This window comes from Coregonus clupeaformis, chromosome 1 (genome assembly GCF_020615455.1).
Source record: "Coregonus clupeaformis isolate EN_2021a chromosome 1, ASM2061545v1, whole genome shotgun sequence".
Taxonomy (NCBI): domain Eukaryota; kingdom Metazoa; phylum Chordata; class Actinopteri; order Salmoniformes; family Salmonidae; genus Coregonus; species Coregonus clupeaformis.
Window position 1 is genome coordinate 25,686,676 of NC_059192.1, and position 19,009 is coordinate 25,705,684.

At 46.5% G+C, this 19,009-nt stretch overlaps 1 protein-coding gene across 1 annotated transcript in view; it reads left to right on the forward strand.

The window, feature by feature from the left end:
* The window catches only part of LOC121563515 (protein FAM171A2), a 29,548-nt gene extending 10,863 nt beyond the window's left edge, over positions 1-18,685 (forward strand). Inside the window, exons 6-8 of the mRNA XM_041875422.2 lie at positions 8,410-8,523; positions 13,520-13,649; positions 13,845-18,685. Coding sequence (XP_041731356.1) covers positions 8,410-8,523; positions 13,520-13,649; positions 13,845-15,324 — 1,724 coding nt within the window. The 3' untranslated portion in view covers positions 15,325-18,685. The remainder of the gene's footprint in view (positions 1-8,409; positions 8,524-13,519; positions 13,650-13,844) is intronic.
* Positions 18,686-19,009: the final 324 nt, after the last annotated feature.

Here is a 19,009-nt window from a genome sequence, read left to right on the forward strand (position 1 = left end):
AGTGTACAAAACTGAAAGTAAAAGACACAAAAAACTAACTTAAGAACGGGAAGCATAGAAATAGCGCACATAGAACAGATCTACCGCTTCTTAGACTTGCTGTCAATGAGAATGGTATTTGGTATTTGGTATTTTATTAGGATCCCCATTAGCTGTTGCAAAAGCAGCAGCTACTCTTCCTGGGGTCCACACAAAACATGAAACATGACATAATACAGAACATTAATAGACAAGAACAGCTCAAGGACAGAACTACATAAAAACATTTTAAAGGCACACGTAGCCTACATATCAATACATACACACAAACTATCTAGGTAAAATAGGGGAGAGGCGTTGTGCCGTGAGGTGTTGCTTTATCTGTTTTTTGAAACCAGGTTTGCTGTTTATTTGAGCAATATGAGATGGAACGGAGTTCCATGCAATAATGGCTCTGTATAATATTGTACGCTTTCTTGAATTTGTTCTGGATTTGGGGACTGTGAAGACCCCTGATGGCATGTCTGGTGGGGTAAGTGTGTGTGTCAGAGCTGTGTGTAAGTTGACTATGCAAACAATTTGAGATTTTCAATACATTAATGTTTCTTATAAAAAGAAGAAGTGATGCAGTCTCTCCTCAACTCTTAGCCAAGAGAGACTGGCATGCATAGTATTTATATCAGCCCTCTGATTACAATGAAGAGCAAGACGTGCCGCTCTGTTTTGGGCCAGCTGCAGTTTAACTAGGTATTTCCTTGCAGCACTGGACCACACGACTGGACAATAATCAAGATTAGACAAAACTAGAGCCTGCAGAACTTGCTTTTTGGAGTGTGGTGTCAAAAAAGCAGAGCATCTCTTTATTACGGACAGACCTCTCCCCATCTTTACAACCATTGAATCTATATGTTTTGATCATGATAGTTTACAATCTAAGGTAACGCCAAGTAATTTAGTCTCCTCAACTTGTTCAACAGCCACACCATTCATTACCAGATTCACCTGATGTCTAGAACTTAGGGAATGATTTGTACCAAATACAATGCTCTTAGTTTTAAAGATGTTCAGGACCAGTTTATTAGTGGCCACCCATTCCAGAACAGACTGCAACTCTTTGTTAAGGGCTTTGGTGAGTTCATTAGCTGTGGTTGCTGATGCGTATATGGTTGAATCATCAGCATACATGGACACACATACTTTGTTTAATGCCAGTGGCAGGTCATTGGTAAAAATTGAAAAGAGTAGAGGGCCTAGAGAGCTGCCCTGTGGTACACCACACTTTACATGTTTGACATTAGAGAAGCTTCCATCAAATAAAACTCTTTGAGTTCAATTAGATAGATAGCTTTGAATCCACGATATGGCAGAGGTTGAAAAGCCATAACACATAAATGTTTTCAACAACAGGTTATGGTCAATAATATCAAAGGCTGCACTGAAATCTTAACAGTACAGCTCCCACAATCTTCTTATTATCAATTTCATTCAACCAATCATCAGTCATTTGTGTCAGTGCAGTACATGTTTAGTGCCCTTCCCTATAAGCATGTTGAAAGTCTGTTGTTAATTTGTTTACAGAGAAATAGCATCATATTTGGTCAAACATAATTTTTTCCAACAGTTTGCTAAGAGCTGGCAGCAAGCTTATAGGTCTACTGTTAGAACCAGTAAAGGCCGCTTAACCATTCTTGGGTAGCGGAATTACTTTGGCTTCTCTCCAGGCCTGAGGACAAAGACTTTCCTCTAGGCTCAGATTAAAGATATGACAGATAGGAGTGGCTATAGAGTCAGCTACCATCCTCAGTAGCTTTCTATCTAAGTTGTCAATGCTAGGAGGTTTGTCATTATTGATCGATAACAATAATTTTTCCACCTCTCCCACACTAACTATACAAAATTCTAACTTGCAATGCTTTTATTTCATTATTTGTTTTTTATGCATGAATACGATGGCTCACTGTTCATTGTTGGCATTTCCTGCCTAAGTTTGCGCACTTTGCCAATTAAGTAATCATTGTGATGAATAAGCCATCTGATTCGATGAAAGATGGAGTTGAATTTGTCTTTCAACCCATACTTTCATTTAAAGTACTCCAAAGTTGTTTTTCCATCATTCTTTATATCATTGATCTTGGCTTCATAATACAGTTTCTTCTTCTTTTTGTTGAGTTTAGTCACATAAGTTCTCAATTTGCAGTAAGTCAACCAGTCAGATGTGCAGCCAGACTTATTAGCCACTCCTTTTGCCCCATCTCTTTCTACCATACAGTTTTTCAATTCCTCATCAATCCATGGAGCCTAAACAGTTCTAACAGTCAGTTTCCTAATAGGTTGTCAGTTTGGCACCGATGTGGATGTGATGAGGAGTCAGGCGCAGGACACAGAGGTTTAGTCCAACAAACTTTACTATAGTAAAGTGAACAATAATCACTACACGACCTCGAAATACAGAGGCGAGAACAGTACGCAACATGCGTAAAACAAAACATGTAGAGCGCAAAACACGCAGCTCAAACGACACGCGGACAACAACACACAATATAACTAACACAAAACAGGGAACTTATAGGACATGTAATTAGGACACAAACAGACACAGGTGTACCAGACAGACCAAAGCAATCAACACACGAAACATACAACGGTGGCAGCTAGTATTCCGGGGACGGCGAACGCCGAAGCCTGCCCGAACCAGGAGGAGGAGCAGCCTCGGCCGAAACCGTGACAGTACCCCCCCCTTGACGCGCGGCTCCAGCCGTGCGCCGACCCCGGTCTCGGGGACGGCCAGGAGGACGCGGACCCGGGCGCGTGGGATGCCCACGGTGGAACTCTGTCAGGAGGGATGGGTCGAGGATGTCCCTCCTAGGCACCCAGCACCGTTCCTCCGGACCGCACCCCTCCCACTCCACGAGATACTGGAGACCACTCCTCCGGCGCCTCGAGTCCAATATAGTCTGGACCCTGTACGCCGGTGCCCCCTCGATGTCCAAAGGGGGGTGGAGGGGTCTCTCCTATCTCCTCCTCTTGGAGTGGACCAGCTACCACCGGCCTGAGAAGAGACACATGGAACGAGGGGTTAATATTTTTGTACTCAATAGGCAGTTGTAATCTGTAACACACCTCGTTCAATCTTCTCAGGACTTTGAAGGGCCCCACAAACCGCCGACCCAGCTTCCGGCAGGGCAGGTGGAGGGGCAGGTTTCGAGTCGAGAGCCAGACTCGATCTCCCGGTGCGTACACCGGCCCCTCACTGCGGTGGCGATCCGCGCTCGCCTTGTGTTGACGGATGGCACGCTGCAGATGGACATGGGCAGCGTCCCACGTCTCCTCCGAGCGCCGAATCCACTGCGTCCACCGCAGGGGCCTCGGTCTGGCTCTCGTGCCACGGTGCCAGGACCGGCTGATACCCTAAAATACACTGGAAAGGTGTTAATCCGGTGGAGGAGTGGCGGAGAGAGTTCTGGGCCATCTCTGCCCAGGGGATATACCTCGACCACTCCTCCGGCCGGTCCCGGCAATAGGACCTCAAAAACCTACCCACATCCTGGTTCACACGTTCAACCTGCCCATTGCTCTCTGGGTGGTACCCCGAGGTAAGGCTAACCGAGACCCCCAGGCGTTCCATGAACGCCCCCCAGACTCTGGAGGTGAACTGGGGACCTCGGTCGGACACAATATCCTCGGGGACCCCATAGTGCCGGAACACGTGGGTAAAGAGGGCCTCGGCGGTCTGTAGGGCAGTAGGGAGACCCGGCAATGGGAGGAGACGACAGGCCTTAGAAAACCGATCCACAACGACCAAAATGGTGGTATTACCCTGGGAAGGGGGTAGATCGGTCACAAAATCCACCGAGAGGTGGGACCATGGTCGTTGTGGAACGGGCAGAGGATGTAACTTACCCCTGGGCAAATGTCTAGGTGCCTTACACTGGGCACACACCGAGCAGGAGGAGACATAAACCCTCACATCCCTGGCTAACGTTGGCCACCAGTATTTCACGCTAAGGCAGTGCACCGTCCGACCAATACCAGGATGTCCAGAGGAGGGTGATGTATGAGCCCAAGAAATAAGCCGATCACGAACCTCGAGCGGAACGTACGTCCGCCCCACAGGACACTCGGGGGAGTAGGGTCGGTACGCAGCGCCCGCTCGATTTCGTGTCGACCTCCCATACTACCGGAGCCACCAGACAAGACTCCGGCAGTATGGAAGTAGGCTCAATGGACCTCTCCTCTGTGTCATACTGCCGGGACAGGGCGTCTGCCTTACCGTTCTGGGACCCAGGGATGTATGTGATCTTAAAAACAAACCGGGTCAGGAACATGTTCCACCTAGCCTGACGAGGGTTCAATCTCCTAGCTGCCCGGATGTACTCCAGGTTACGGTGATCAGTCAGAATGAGGAAAGGGTGTTGAGCCCCCTCAAGCCAATGCCTCCACACCTTTAGGGCCTGGACTACAGCTAACAGCTCCCTGTCCCCAACGTCATAATTGCGCTCCGCCGAGCTGAGCTTCTTAGAGTAGAACGCACAGGGGCGGAGCTTAGGTGGCGTGCCGGACCGTTGTGACAGGACTGCCCCAATACCGGTCTCGGACGCGTCCACCTCTACTTGGAAAGGCAAAGAGGGATCCGGATGCGCCAGCACCGGGGCCGAGACGAACAGGTTCTTCAGCTTGACAAATGCCCTGTCCGCCTCAGCTGACCACCGCAAGCGCACCGGACCCCCCCTTTAGCAGGGACGTAATGGGAGCTGCAACCTGTCCAAAGCCCCGGATAAACCTCCGGTAGTAATTAGCAAAACCCAAGAACCGCTGCACCTCTTTTACGGTGGTTGGAGTTTGCCAATTACGCACAGCCGCTACCCGATCTACCTCTATCTCCACGCCAGACGCGGACAACCGATAACCCAAAAAGGAGACGGACTCCTGGAAGAACAGGCATTTCTCTGCCTTGACATACAAGTCATGCTCCAACAGTCGTCTCAATACTCGGCACACCTGGGCTACATGCTCGGCTCGTGTAGAAGAATACACTAGAATGTCGTCAATGTACACCACTACACCCTGCCCATGCATGTCCCGGAAAATCTCGTCAACAAAGGATTGGAAGACTGAAGGAGCATTCATTAACCCGTATGGCATGACGAGATACTCGTAATGACCCGAGGTGGTGCTAAATGCTGTTTTCCATTCATCCCCCTCCCTAATGCGCACCAAATTGTACGCGCTCCTGAGATCCAACTTTGTGAAGAACCGCGCTCCGCGTAATGACTCCGTCATCGTCGCAATCAGTGGAAGTGGGTAACTGTATTTTACTGTGATCTGATTGAGACTACGGTAATCAATACACGGGCGCAATCCCCCGTCCTTCTTCTTCACAAAGAAGAAACTCGAGGAGACCGGAGAAGTAGAGGACCGTATGTATCCCTGTGCCAAGGACTCGGCTATGTAAGTCTCCATAGCCGCAGTTTCCTCTTGAGACAGGGGATACACATGACTCCTGGGAAGAGCTGCTCCGGTCTGGAGATTTATCGCACAGTCCCCCTGTCTATGAGGAGGTAGCCGTGCTGCCCTCGATTTGCTAAACGCTAGTGCTAAATCCTCATACTCGGGGGAATGCGCAGTGCGGGCACTTGGTTCGGACTCTCTACCGAGGTCGCCCCTATGGAAACACCTAGACATCTCCCTACACACTGGGCAGACCACTCCATAAGAGCCCTCTGTTGCCACGCTATGGTAGGATCGTGGGTGCTTAACCAGGGAAGCCCCAACACCACTGGGTACGCAGGAGAGTCAATCAGATAGAACTGAATGATTTCCTCATGACCCCCCTGCGTCGTCATCGTCAGCGGTGCTGTGACATCCCTGATCAGACCCGACCCCAACGGCCGGCTGTCTAATGCGTGGACAGGGAATGGAACTTCTACCGGCCGAAGGGGGAATTCCTAACCTAGCACAAAATGCCCGATCAATAAAGTTCCCAGCTGCGCCTGAATCTACTAGCGCCTTATGCTGGGAATGAGGTGCCACCTGTGGAAAACGCACAGGAATACTCATGTGACCAACAGAGAGCTCTGGGTAAGTGGGGCGCCTACTCACCTGAAATGACTCCCCAGTGCGTGACCTGTTGTCCCCTCTCTCAGAAGACCCTCCCCAGCACCTGGCCGCGGTGTGTCCTCCACGGCCACAGTTGGTGCAGGGTGGCCCCCTCGGGTTCTCCCCCTCCTCTCTCTAGCGCCAGCACCCCCGAGCTCCATAGGAATTGGCTCGGAGGTGCTGGAGGATGGAATGGACGACCCCCCACTCGGGACGTCCGCGGGTGGCCAGCAGGGTGTCAAGCCGGATGGAGATGTCCACCAGCTGGTCGAAGCATAGGTTGGTGTCCCTGCAGGCCAGCTCACGACGAACGTCCTCTCGCAGGCTACACCGGTACTGGTCGATGAGGGCCCTCTCATTCCATCCTGCATCCGCAGCTAACGTCCGGAACTCCAGTGCGAACTCCTGTGCGCTCCTCTTCTCCTGTCGGAGGTAGAACAGACGCTCCCCGCCGCCTTCCCTTCAGGTGGGTGATCGAAGACTGCCCGGAAGCGGCGGGAGAACTCAGCGTAGGTGATGGTAGCTGCGTCTATTCTCCTCCATTCGGCGTTGGCCCACTCCAACGCCTTTCCGGATAGACAGGAGATGAGGGCGGAGACGCTCTCGTATCCCGAGGGCGCTGGGTGTATAGTAGCCAGGTATAGTTCTACCTGCAGGAGGAACCCCTGACACCCGGCTGCAGAACCGTCATATGCCCTCGGGAGCGAGAGCCGAATACCACTGGGTTCCGGCGCTGAGAGAGGAGGACTGACCGGTGGTGATGGGATGGTGTATGAGGACGTGGGCACCTCTCCATTAGCCAACCGGTGCAGAGTGTTGGACACCTCGCCCAGAACGGCCTCCAGTTGCCGGATCATGGAGTCCTGCTGACTGAGCCGTTCTTCTAGCGACCAGGTTGTCGTCGCTGATCCTGCTGACTCCATAGATGGTGTGTTGTTCTATCAGTTTGGCACCGATATGGATGTGATGAGGAGTCAAGCGCAGGACACAGAGGTTTAGTCCAACAAACTTTACTATAGTAAAGTGAACAATAATCACTACACGACCTCGAAATACAGAGGCGAGAACAGTACGCAACATGCGTAAAACAAAACATGTAGAGCGCAAAACACGCAGCTCAAACGACACGCGGACAACAACACACAATATAACTAACACAAAACAGGGAACTTATAGGACACGTAATTAGGACACAAACAGACACAGGTGTACCAGACAGACCAAAGCAATCAACACATGAAACATACAACGGTGGCAGCTAGTATTCCGGGGACGGCGAACGCCGAAGCCTGCCCGAACCAGGAGGAGGAGCAGCCTCGGCCGAAACCGTGACATAGGTGCATGTTTATCAATAATTGGAAGAAGCAATTTCATAAATTCATCAAGTGCAGCATCTGGATGCTCCTTATTAATCACATCAGACCAACAAATATTTTTTATATCATCCACATATGAGTCACAGCAAAATCTTTTGTATGATCTCTTATACACTATTTTAGGCCCAGCTGTTGGAAATTTGGCTTTCCTGGATATAGCCACTATATTGTGATCACTGCATCCAATGGGTACGGATACAGCTTTAGAACAAAGTTCTACAGTATTAGTAAAAATGTGATCGATACATGTGGATGGTCTTGTTCCTGTAGTGTTTGTAAATACCCTGGTAGGTTGATTAATAACCTGAACCAGATTACAGGCACTGGTTACAGTAAGAAGCTTCCTCTTGAGCGGACAGCTCTAGATCTAGATGGCCGGGCGGGGTGGGTGTGGAGCCAGAGACAGCAGAGGTTCAAACTGTAGAATTCAGTTCCTACATTTGAATATAAAAATTGATTTTATCAAACACAACTATGCTACATTTTATCTCTAGGACCCTTAGGATGACAATTCAGAGCAAGATTACTGAATATAAGTACATTATTTACCTTCAGAGGTGAATGTATCAAACCAGTTGCCGTGATAAGTTTTTTGTTGTTGTGCACTCTCCTCAAACAATAGCATGGTATTAGTTCACTGTAATAGCTACTGTAAATTGGATAGTGCAGTTAGATTAACAAGAATGTAAGCTTTCTGCCCATATAAGACATGTCTATGTCCTGGAAAGTTTGCTGTTACTTACAACAGTCATGCTAATCACATTAGCGCATGTTAGCTCAACCGTCCCGTATACGGGACACCGATCCCGTAGAGGTTAAAGATCAATAAAATGTAAAATCCCTGGATTATTTGCTTTTAGAGACCCATTTCAGACTACCAAAATGACATATGTTTGAATGCTTTTAACTTGTTGCCTGCTAAAACATCTATATGTTGGGTGTGTGGATTTTGTTGCAGGTCTGTGGGTCAGGAATGGGACTGGCTACATTAAAAAAGAGGGCACACAACTAATCTGGAACGTGGTCGTTCCTCAGTTGGGCTATTGGGTCGCAGCCTTCCCTTCATCTGCAGGTACTGTAACTGGCTAATTGCCTTGTGCTACGTCTTGGACATTTTGTTAGGATCTTAATTTAAGCCAGTTTGCTACAGCAGGAAAATAATCCTGCAGTAACAGGAAATATGAATGAGTATGTGGATTATAATTAATGGACATTTTTGTTGTGGTTGATACATTTCTCATTAGGGTAAATCAAGTCTGAAATGTCAAAGTCGAAATGACACACTTTAGAAGCCATTTTAACACTCAAATACACTACACGTTTGCATTTCCTGATCAAATTAAGATCCTACATCTTTAACACCATCATCTACAAACTAACCATTTTCGTCATGTAATGGAAAATGTATGCACTCACTAACTGTAAATCACTCTGGATAAGAGCGTCTGCTAAATGACTAAAATGTAAATGTAAATGTAATGTTAATTGAACCCCGGTCGTCTTCTTTCCGCCACAGTGCTTTTGCACACTGCACCACAATATATCACTCAGATATTTCTCTTTTAGCCCACAAATATACAGTACCAGTAACTAACCCTCTACTGCACATGTTTTGTTTTTTCATAGAAAAAAAATATTCCATCCTATTTTTTAGAAGATTTCTAATGTTTTTTTTTACTTTTACCCCCCACACCCAGACATTTGTTTGTTGCCTCAGGGCAAAGCTGTACCATAAGGGTACTAAAACTCCAAGGAAAATCTGATATTTTCAGAATATTTATTTTAAATAAAATATAGTAGAAACAAGCACTCTTTTCATAAGAACATTTGTTCTAGACATATTTGTATTGTGCATTAAGCACAATTGTCCCTGCCCTTTCCCCTTTCCCCTCGTCCCTCCCCACTGTCTCTCTGTCTCCATATGTCCCATCCAAATCTCTTTATCTATCTCTGTCTCCCCTCCTCTCTCGTCTGTGTCTCTCTCTTTGTCCTCTCCTGTCAATGTCTCTCTGTCGTCTCCTGTCCCTGTCCACTCCTGTCCCTGTCTTTCTGTCTCCTGTCTGTATGTCCTAGCTGTCTTTGTCCTCTCCTGTCTGTCTCTCGGTCCTCTCCTGTCTCTGTGTCTGTCTGTCTCTTTTATTCTTGGTTTGGAATAGTTATTTCTTCTAGGAGTAATTATTGTATACAACATTTACATTTACATTTACGTCATTTAGCAGACGCTCTTATCCAGATCGACTTACAAATTGAGTTGGGCATAAACTAGTATTTCACTGCCTCTCAAACCTATCCTCACTATCAGAGGGTATGAGCCTTACTGCTCGATTAGGCTCCTTTCGCCCATAGAATGTCCATGTGTCCATTGCCTGTGAATGTCAGTGCAAGTCAAGCAGTCTGAGTATCTCCTCTCGTGGGAGCCCCATCATTGTGAGACTGCAACGGGCTCAGGTTGTTGCGAATATGCACATTTATATAAATCAACCGACTGCTCTGCCGGCGCAGTGTTTATGTTGGAGAGCAACAATCCGCTGAATAGCAGCCATGCTGTATTATTGTTGTTCCGCTGACCTCTGACAATGGCTTGGCGTTTATAGTGTTCCAGGTGTTTCCAATTTGTACCGGATAAGATTCAGCTTTCGATAAAACTAAGCTTGACATAATGTTAGAAGTTATCCTATACATTACCCAAATTAAACATTTATCATCGTACGATCATGCCCATTCACACAAAATACTTATAGTTTTAGAATGATTTATTGTGAGGTAAGGCAGAAAATAACCCTAACGATGCACTTTGGCTGCTCTACGAGTGGTCTGGATCACTCATAGATGTGAAAAGGTTTTTAAGAGCCACCTAACTAACCAAGGCTCTGGGAAACAGATTGGCTACTAAAGGTACAGCGTAAGATGGTTCTAACGAGGATCTTCAGGCTATGAAGGCTCTGAGAAATGAGGCCCAGTACCATGTCCCGTTGGGAAATGTTTTCCTCCAAAAATATGACATCCTATGTAGCGCATAAACACTTTTTGGACTTCGTTAATCACTTGAAATACTGTAGGTGTAAAGGTGATAATCTCCTACATCAATGCTCTGCCATGCTAAACAACATGTACAGTATGTACCATTCTTCCTGTATAGTGGTGCACTTTCTCCGTTGAACGTCTTTGGTGGAATGACACAGGTGTTATGTCCTTTCTTCAATCCGCCAAGAAGATGAGCCATGCTACAGTATACTGATCAGACCTGGGTTCAAATACTATTTATTGTATTTCAATTACTTTCACATACATTTCGAAGTAAGTGTTTGGATATTTTCTCTTTGGAAGTACAAGTGGTTGAATATTGGAATGTATTTTGAAATACACTTGAAAAGTATTGGCATGTATTTGAGTGTATTTTCAAGTACAAATATTTAAAGACTACATGCATTTGAACCCAGGTCGGTTTCGTCCTGGGGGTATTTTAAATAATGTATTTCAAAACGTATTTTTAAATAGTTTCAAATAATAGGCTATACATATTTAAAAATAGAAGTCGTTGATTCTGCCACATTATTAGAAAATACTAAAATATATAGAAAATAAGTATTTAAAATACAAATACTTAAAAACGCATGTATTTGAACCCAGGTCTGATGCTGACGACCCAGGCCTCATGCTCAGTCCCCTGCTGTTTCATTCCAGAAGGTTGCTCCCACTGTCTTCATTCACACTCCTTCACAGATGTCACAGGACTGGGAAAAAACATAAAGGAACATCCTGCATGACCAGACTTCTCCACTGCACACATTTCTAACCCCTACACAGAGACAATATGATCTGAGTTCAAGGCAATACTTCATTTCAACAAGCCGCACTACAAGACACCAGACATCTTTCTTGCCAAGAGCTCTCAAACGAAATGCAAATGATCTCTCTATCGCTAAAGACATTCATATGCATGTTTATTGATTTAGTGGTATGCCAATTTGTTGTTTATGACTAATGATTTATTGATGATGCACTGTCCATGTAGTTAGGTTGATCATATCTTTTACTTGTGTTTTATATTGTATGACATCACATGGTATGTATGTTGCTGCATATGTACCAAGATGTTCAAATAAACATAAACAAACAAACAACACATGACATATCGAACTGCTTGGAATGAAATATACAGTGCATTCGGAAAGTATTCAGACCCCTTCCCCTTTTCCACATTTTGTTACGTTACAGCCTTATTCTAAAATGGATTGGATAAAAAAATGTCCTCATCAACCTACACAAAATAAAAAACAGAAATGCCTTATTTACATAAGTCTTCAGACCCTTCGCTATGAGACTCGAAATTGAGCTCAGGTGCATCCTGTTTCCATTGATCATCCATGAATTGTTTCTACAACTTGATTGGAGTCCACCTGTGGTAAATTCAATTGATTGGACATGATTTGGAAAGGCACACACCTGTCTATATAAGGTCCCACAATTGACAGTGCATGTCAGAGCAAAAAGCTAGCCATGAGGTCAAAGGAATTGTCCGTAGAGCTCAGAGACAGGATTGTGTCGAGGCACAGATCTGGGAAAGGGTACAATTTTTTTTTCATTATTGAAGGACCCCAAGAACACAGTGGCCGCCATCATTCTTAAATGAAAGAAGTTTGGAACCACCAAGACTCTTCCTAGAGCTGGCCGCCCGGCCAAACTGAGCAATTGGGGGAGAAGGGCCTTGGTCAGGGAGGTGACCAAGAACCCGATGGTCACTCTGATAGAGCTCCAGAGTTCCTCTGTGGAGATGGGAGAATCTTCCAGAAGGACAACCATCTCTGCAGCACTCCACCAATCAGGCCTTTATGGCAGAGTGGCCAGACAGAAGCCACTCCTCATTAAAATGCACGGCAGCCCGTTTGGAGTTTGCCAAAAGGCACTTAAATGACTCTCAGACCATGAGAAACAAGATTATCTGGTCTGATGAAACCAAGATTGAACTCTTTGGCCTGAATGCCAAGCATCACATCTGGAGGAAACCTGACACCATCCCTACGGTGAAGCATGGTGGTGGCAGCATTATGTTGTGGGGATGTTTTTCAGCGGCAGGGACTGGGAGACTAGTCAGGATCGAGGGAAAGATGAACGGAGCAAAGTACTGATGAAAACCTGTTCCAGAGCGCTCAGGACCTCAGACTGGGGCGAAGGTTCACCTTCCAACAGGACAACGATCCTAAGCACACAGCCAAGACAATGCAGGAGTGGCTTCGGGACAAGTCTCTGAATGTCCTTGAGTGGCCCTGCCAGAGCCCGGACTTGAATCCGATCGAACATCTCTGGAGAGACCTGAAAATAGCTGCGCAGCGAAGCTCCCCATCCAACCTGACAAAGCTTGAGAGGATCTGCAGAGAAGAATGGGAGAAACTCCCCAAATACAGGTGTGTCAAGCTTGTAGCGTCATACCCAAGAAGACTCGAGGCTGTAATTGCTGCTAAAGGTGCTTCAACAAAGTACTGAGTAAAAGGTCTGAATACTTATGTAAATGTAATATTTCCGTTTTAAATTTTTAATAAATGTGCAAACATTTATAAAAACCTGTTTTTGTTTTGTCATTATGGGGTATTGTGTGTAGATTGATGAGGAAAAATAACAATTTAATCAATTTTAGAATAAGGCTGTAACGTAACAAAATGTAGAAAAAGTCAAGGGGTCTGAATACTTTCCGAATGCACTGTAATCCCTTTAGTTGTAAGTAGGCTTCTGCTTCAAGTATGGTTCAAATACATTATCTAAAATACTATAGTATTACTGGTGTGCTTGATTTAGCTCGGAATTGGCACTTTTGGGACTACTCCACTGTTTCCATTGTACCAGGCAAACTAAATCAAGCGCCGTTCCAGTATTTTAAAGTATTTGACCCAGGTCTGCTCCGCTTTGTCTTCCACGCAGGCGTGGTCCTGGGTTTCAGGCACCCTTGATTTAGCATGGAGTTTGCACTTTTGGGACTACTCTATTGGTTCAATTGTATCAGGCAAACTAAATCAAGCGCAGCTCCAGTATCTGACCCAGGTCTGCTCCTATGGGCTTTGTCTTCCATGCAGGCGTGGGTCTGGGGGGTCACTCGGGCCTGAGGGACATCACCACCTACCACACCCTGTTCCTGCTCTCCATCCTGGGCTCGCTGGCCCTGCTGGTGCTCATCCTGCTCTGTGTGCTGCTCTACTACTGCAGGTGTGGAGCACGTAGACACAGGTCTCACTTCTAATGGGCTTCTACATTATGAACATGCGTTAGGAACAAATAACAAAATAATACATTTTTTGGTTTGTTTTGTCTGGCGTTTCAATGTTTTTCTCAAGTTTTTTGTTTCTTTTGTCTGGGGTTTTGTTTGTTTTTTCTGACTTTTTAGTTTTGTTCTTTTTCCAGACGGAAGTGTCTGAAACCACGGCGACAACAGGGTAAGCCACACACAGCTCTGAATAGCTCCAAGCGCGACCAGGGCACGTCCACTTCCCGCCTCAACCTCATCTGTGGCGGCCACGTTGAATCCGGTCCATCCAATGACGCCAGCAAATCTGACCCATCCCCCTCACGAGACTACCAGAGCTCGCGGGAGGAGTTCGCCAAGCACGTCCCCGCCCACAAGCTGCGGCATTCGAAGGGGAAAGGAGCCTCAGGACCCCAGAGGGGCGAGAGCTTCCCTATGAAGGTGACCCGCGCCACAGACACCAACAATCTCGACAACCCCCTGCTGCTGCAAGAAGACTACTCACGGAACTACAGCCCGATCATGGAGGACGACAAGGATTCGGACTACCACATACGCTGCCACAACGCCAACGACAATCGCGGCTACACCTCGGACGGGGGCTCCCCACCTCGTTTCCTGTCGGACAAGTCGGACAAGCCTCCCGAGTACTCTGCGGCCGCTGCCGACCACCTGGCCCGCCCGACATCGCTCAACACACAACCGGGCCAGATCATCTTCTGCCACTCCATGGACCAGATGAAGGAAAACATGTACCGAAGCATGGTGCCCACCTTGGTCATACCGGCCCACTACATGCGCATGTCCTCAGACTTCTCCGGGAAGGAGCAGCAGCAGGATAAGGACGCGGGGATGCAGATGGGTGCCGGTCAGTCACACCATCCCCAGCAACAGAGCCAGCACCAGCAGCACCAGCAGCAGGGCGGCTCCCAAGGGGACGACTCGGAGGGTCAAAACTGGAACTCGGACCCATCCCAGGGCCCTGTGCGGATCCCTGTGCTCTTTAACGACTCCACCATGGCACAGATGAATGGCGAGCTGCAGGGGCTGACTGAGAAGAAGCTCCTGGAGCTGGGCATTAAGCAGCACCCACGTGCCTGGTTCATCTCAATGGACGGCCGCGCCAACCACGTGCGCCATTCTTACATCGACGTGAGCAACGACCTCAGCAGCGGCGGAATTGGTGGGGGAGGCGGCGGCCCCAGCTGCAGCACAATCCGAGAAGCCAACCTCGAAGGACCCATGGACGGCACCCAAGAGCGCAAGGCCGCGGCAATCCGTAAGGGTAAGGACGAACGGTGGGGAACTGGTGGACGGAAGGGTGGTGGCAGTAAGGGCATGTCCAAGCTGGCATACCAGGACCACAGCGAGCCCAGCAGCAGCGAGGGCCGCCCAGTATCGCCCGAGGAGAACTCCCTTACCCCGCTGCTGGACGAGGGGCCCTCGTCGCGAGGCTCCACCATCCCCCGGAGAGGCCGCAGCCGCATGAACAGCGCGCGCAGCAGCAACAGTGAGAACCGTCGCGACTCCATGACTAGCCCAGAGGATGACCCGGACAGCAAGGATGAGAACAAGAAGAGCCCGTGGCAGAAGATCGAAGACCGGCCTCTCATGGTGTTTCCCCCTAAAAAGTTGTAGGCTAACATCTCAGGCCCCACTCATATGGAACATAAGAGTTGGTCCAGTAGTCAGGGCATTAATACAGCCATTTTGAGATACCTAAAGAAACAATAAAAGGAAGGTGGAGAAGTAGCATTTGACCGAAAGAAGAAAAGCACAAGCCTGCTTGATAATCCGTCAAATGATACTATTGTAATGACATTGTAATGACAGCCTCTTTCAAGGGTTATTGTGTTTCACATTTTCGATCACACTCCTAATTCCCATTTCCCCCAATCATTCTTCTCCTTGTCTTTCCAAATCCATTTTTGAGATCCCTCTCAGTAAATTCACCTCTGAGCCACTGACTTTGGAAATAACCATCTTAACAAAGAAAACCCCAATGGTTATATTTGGAGAGAACTTACCTACAGTATCTGGTTGCGACTGAAATAATTTGCCCAGTATTTTGAATGGACTTGGAATTTCTATATGAGAAAGACAAGGCACTTCGAGGACAAGATTAACCTCTTCTCTCCTGGACTTGTGTACTACACATTTATGAAGGCCAGGGTCAATTCCATTTCAGTTCAGTCAATTCAGGAAGCAAACAGAAACGTGTAATTTGCGTTTGCGCCCTGAATTGGCTGAATTAAAATGGAATTGACCAAAACCCTGATAGAGGCCCACCTTGACTTTTAGTGGTTGTAATCCTGTCACTTTGGTCACCCTGCTTCCAGGACTATAAGAAGGAGATACTGTATCTCTGTTAAAACATTAGCACATATTATCCCAAAGCATACATGTGTGGAGGTTATGTGGTTTCTTTCTTTATGGTTTTCTATTTGGAGGATTTTTATGGATTGATAGTTAGTGTAAATATCTGTTGATCTCCATTTGATAGGTCGTTCGTACAATTATGTACTTTTAATGTGAAATATGCATTACTCCTTCAGGGAAATGTATTTGCAATTCTTTATGTTGTAATGATTTAGTATAATACTGTAAGCCACTTATCTGAGGGGGGATCTCGTCCTACAATTTTACACATATTTTCTTCATTTTAGGCTCAAAATAAGCATGTCGTCCTGTTACTTGCCACTGGCCACTTTATATTCCACTGTTTTTTCCCCCCCTTTTTTTCTGTTTTTGTGTTTGGAATGCCACGGTTGCTACGGGAGATCATGCTGTCTCAAAGCAAATGATGTAAGCATTTGTAGGCGAATTTCGAAACTGTAGAATAACTGCATTCACCACCGACCTCTGTGACAGTTTTCTGTCCTTTCAAAACAAAATGGAGGCTGTCTACCAACAGCTGCAACAGTCTCACCCTTCATCTGCCCCCACCTACCCCCAGGACTACCTGACTCACCACCTGTGAACAGACTTAATGTCCTCCCTTGTCAATGAAACCACCATTACTGAACTCTTGTCTAAATCCAAAACTACAACCTGCTCCCTTGACCCCATGCCCACTGTCTTAGTTAAGGTATGCCCCTGGTTGTCAAGATTGTAAATGCATCCCTTGCATCTAGCATTGTTCCTACTCCTTTGAAAACAGCGGCTAAAACTCCCATACTGAAGAAAAAGGGCCTGGACGCTGAGATCCTCACCATCTACAGGCCTATCTCAAACCTACCATTCCTCACCAAACTGCTTGAGTGGGTGGTAGCATCACAAATCCAACAAAACATGGCCTCTCATTAACTTTTCAAACCCCTCCAGTCGGGCTTCTGGGCTATGCATAGCACTAAAACTGCCTTGGTAAAGGTAGTGAATGACCTCATCTGTGCTGCTGATGGTGGGAACATCTCCATCCTCATCCTCCTGGACCTGTTTGCAGCATTTGACACTGTCTGTCATCAGATTTTAACTGACCGCATTCTTGTAGTTTCTGCAGCACCCCTTGCCTGGTTCCACTCCTATCTATCTGATAGACAACAGTTTGTCTCCCTTGGCAACTGCAGGTCTGCCCCAGCCCCTGTATCACAAGGTGTCCCACAAGTCTCAGTGTTAGGTCCATTACTGTTTAGTATTTACATGCTACCCCTTGGTCAGATCCTCCGTCAATTTGGACTCCGATTTCATTGTTATGCAGATGACACACAAATCTACATCCACACAAAACCCAACTCCACTATGCCACCCCCCTCTGTTGTTGACTGTCTGAAAACTTGGATGAGCAATAACTTTTAAAAACAAAACGACGACAAAACAGAGATCATGCTGATGGGCCCCAACTCCGTCATCAAGAAACTGGGTCAATTCAACATGACAATCAACGGCTGCACCATCCACTCCAACTTCACAGTCAGGAAACATGGTGTTACATTTGAACCCCACATCCTTAACATCACCAAGTCAGCCTTCTTCCACCTCAAAAACACCTCATGACTCAGACCCTCTCTCACTGACCCCACAACCCTCATCCACACCTTTGTTTTATCATGCCTGGCCTACTGCAACGCCATTCTATACGGACTCCCCGACAAAACACTGGGCAGACTTCAAAATTCAGCTGCATGAGTACTCACACACACCAGACCTTGGGACCACATCACCCCCACCCTCATCAAACTCCACTGGCTCCCAGTTCAATACAGGATCATCTTCAAATTGCTCATGCTCACCTACAAAGCACTCAATGGACTTGTGCCCACATACCTTACTGACCTCCTGCACCCCTACACTCCCACCTGTTCAAAGCGCTCCTCTGACACTGGCCTCCTCACCATCTCTCGCACCAGGCTCCGCTCCATGGGAGACTGGGGTTTTAGCTGTACAGCTCCCCAAGGCTGGAACTCCCTCCCTCTCCATGTCAGAACCTCACAATCCATACACATATTCAAGTCCACACTAAATACACACAGGCTTACCTGGATTATCTGTTGCCTTAGCTTTTATCCTCCGTCTAGTTCACTTCCCTGGTTAATCCGTCATCATGTTTAGTGTTCTCCATGGTTAGTGTACTTTTATATACTTAATTATTTTATCATGTGATTTTAATGCTTTTTCATCCTGCTGATTCTCGTGTTTGTGTAAAGTGACTTTGGGTGTCGTGAAAAGTGCTTAAAATAACATTTATTATATTATAATGCTCATTGACTGAACATTCCAAATTACCTTGGAAATTATGCATTAATGCTACCATGGCAATTATGCATCACAATAGTAATTATATTTGCCAGTAACATTTGCAACCAAATCATTGTATTGTACCTGGTCGCATAGAGACTTTTATGGCACCTGTGGATTCAAAATGAGTAGCCTAATTATTTACACGCCACCCCCCCCCCCCAAAAAAAAAAGAATAGGAGAGGGGAATTCCACTTTCACATACAGTACCAGTCAAAAGTTTGAACACACCTACTCATTCCAGGGTTTTTCTTTATTTTTACTATTTTCTACATTGTAGAATAATAGGGAAGACATCAAAACTATGAAATAACACATATGGAGTCATGTAGTAACCAAACGCCAGGGTTGTGGGTTCGATTCCCACGGGGGCCAGTATGATGTTTTTTTGGGGAAAAAAAAGAAAATGTATACAAAAATAAATAAAATAAAATGTATGCACTAACTGTAAGTCGCTCTGGATAAGAGCGTCTGCTAAATGACTTAAATGTAAATGTAAACAAATCAAAATATATTTTATATTTGAGATTCTTCATAGTAGACACCCTTTGCCTTGATGACAGCTTTGCAGACTCTTGGCATTCTCTCA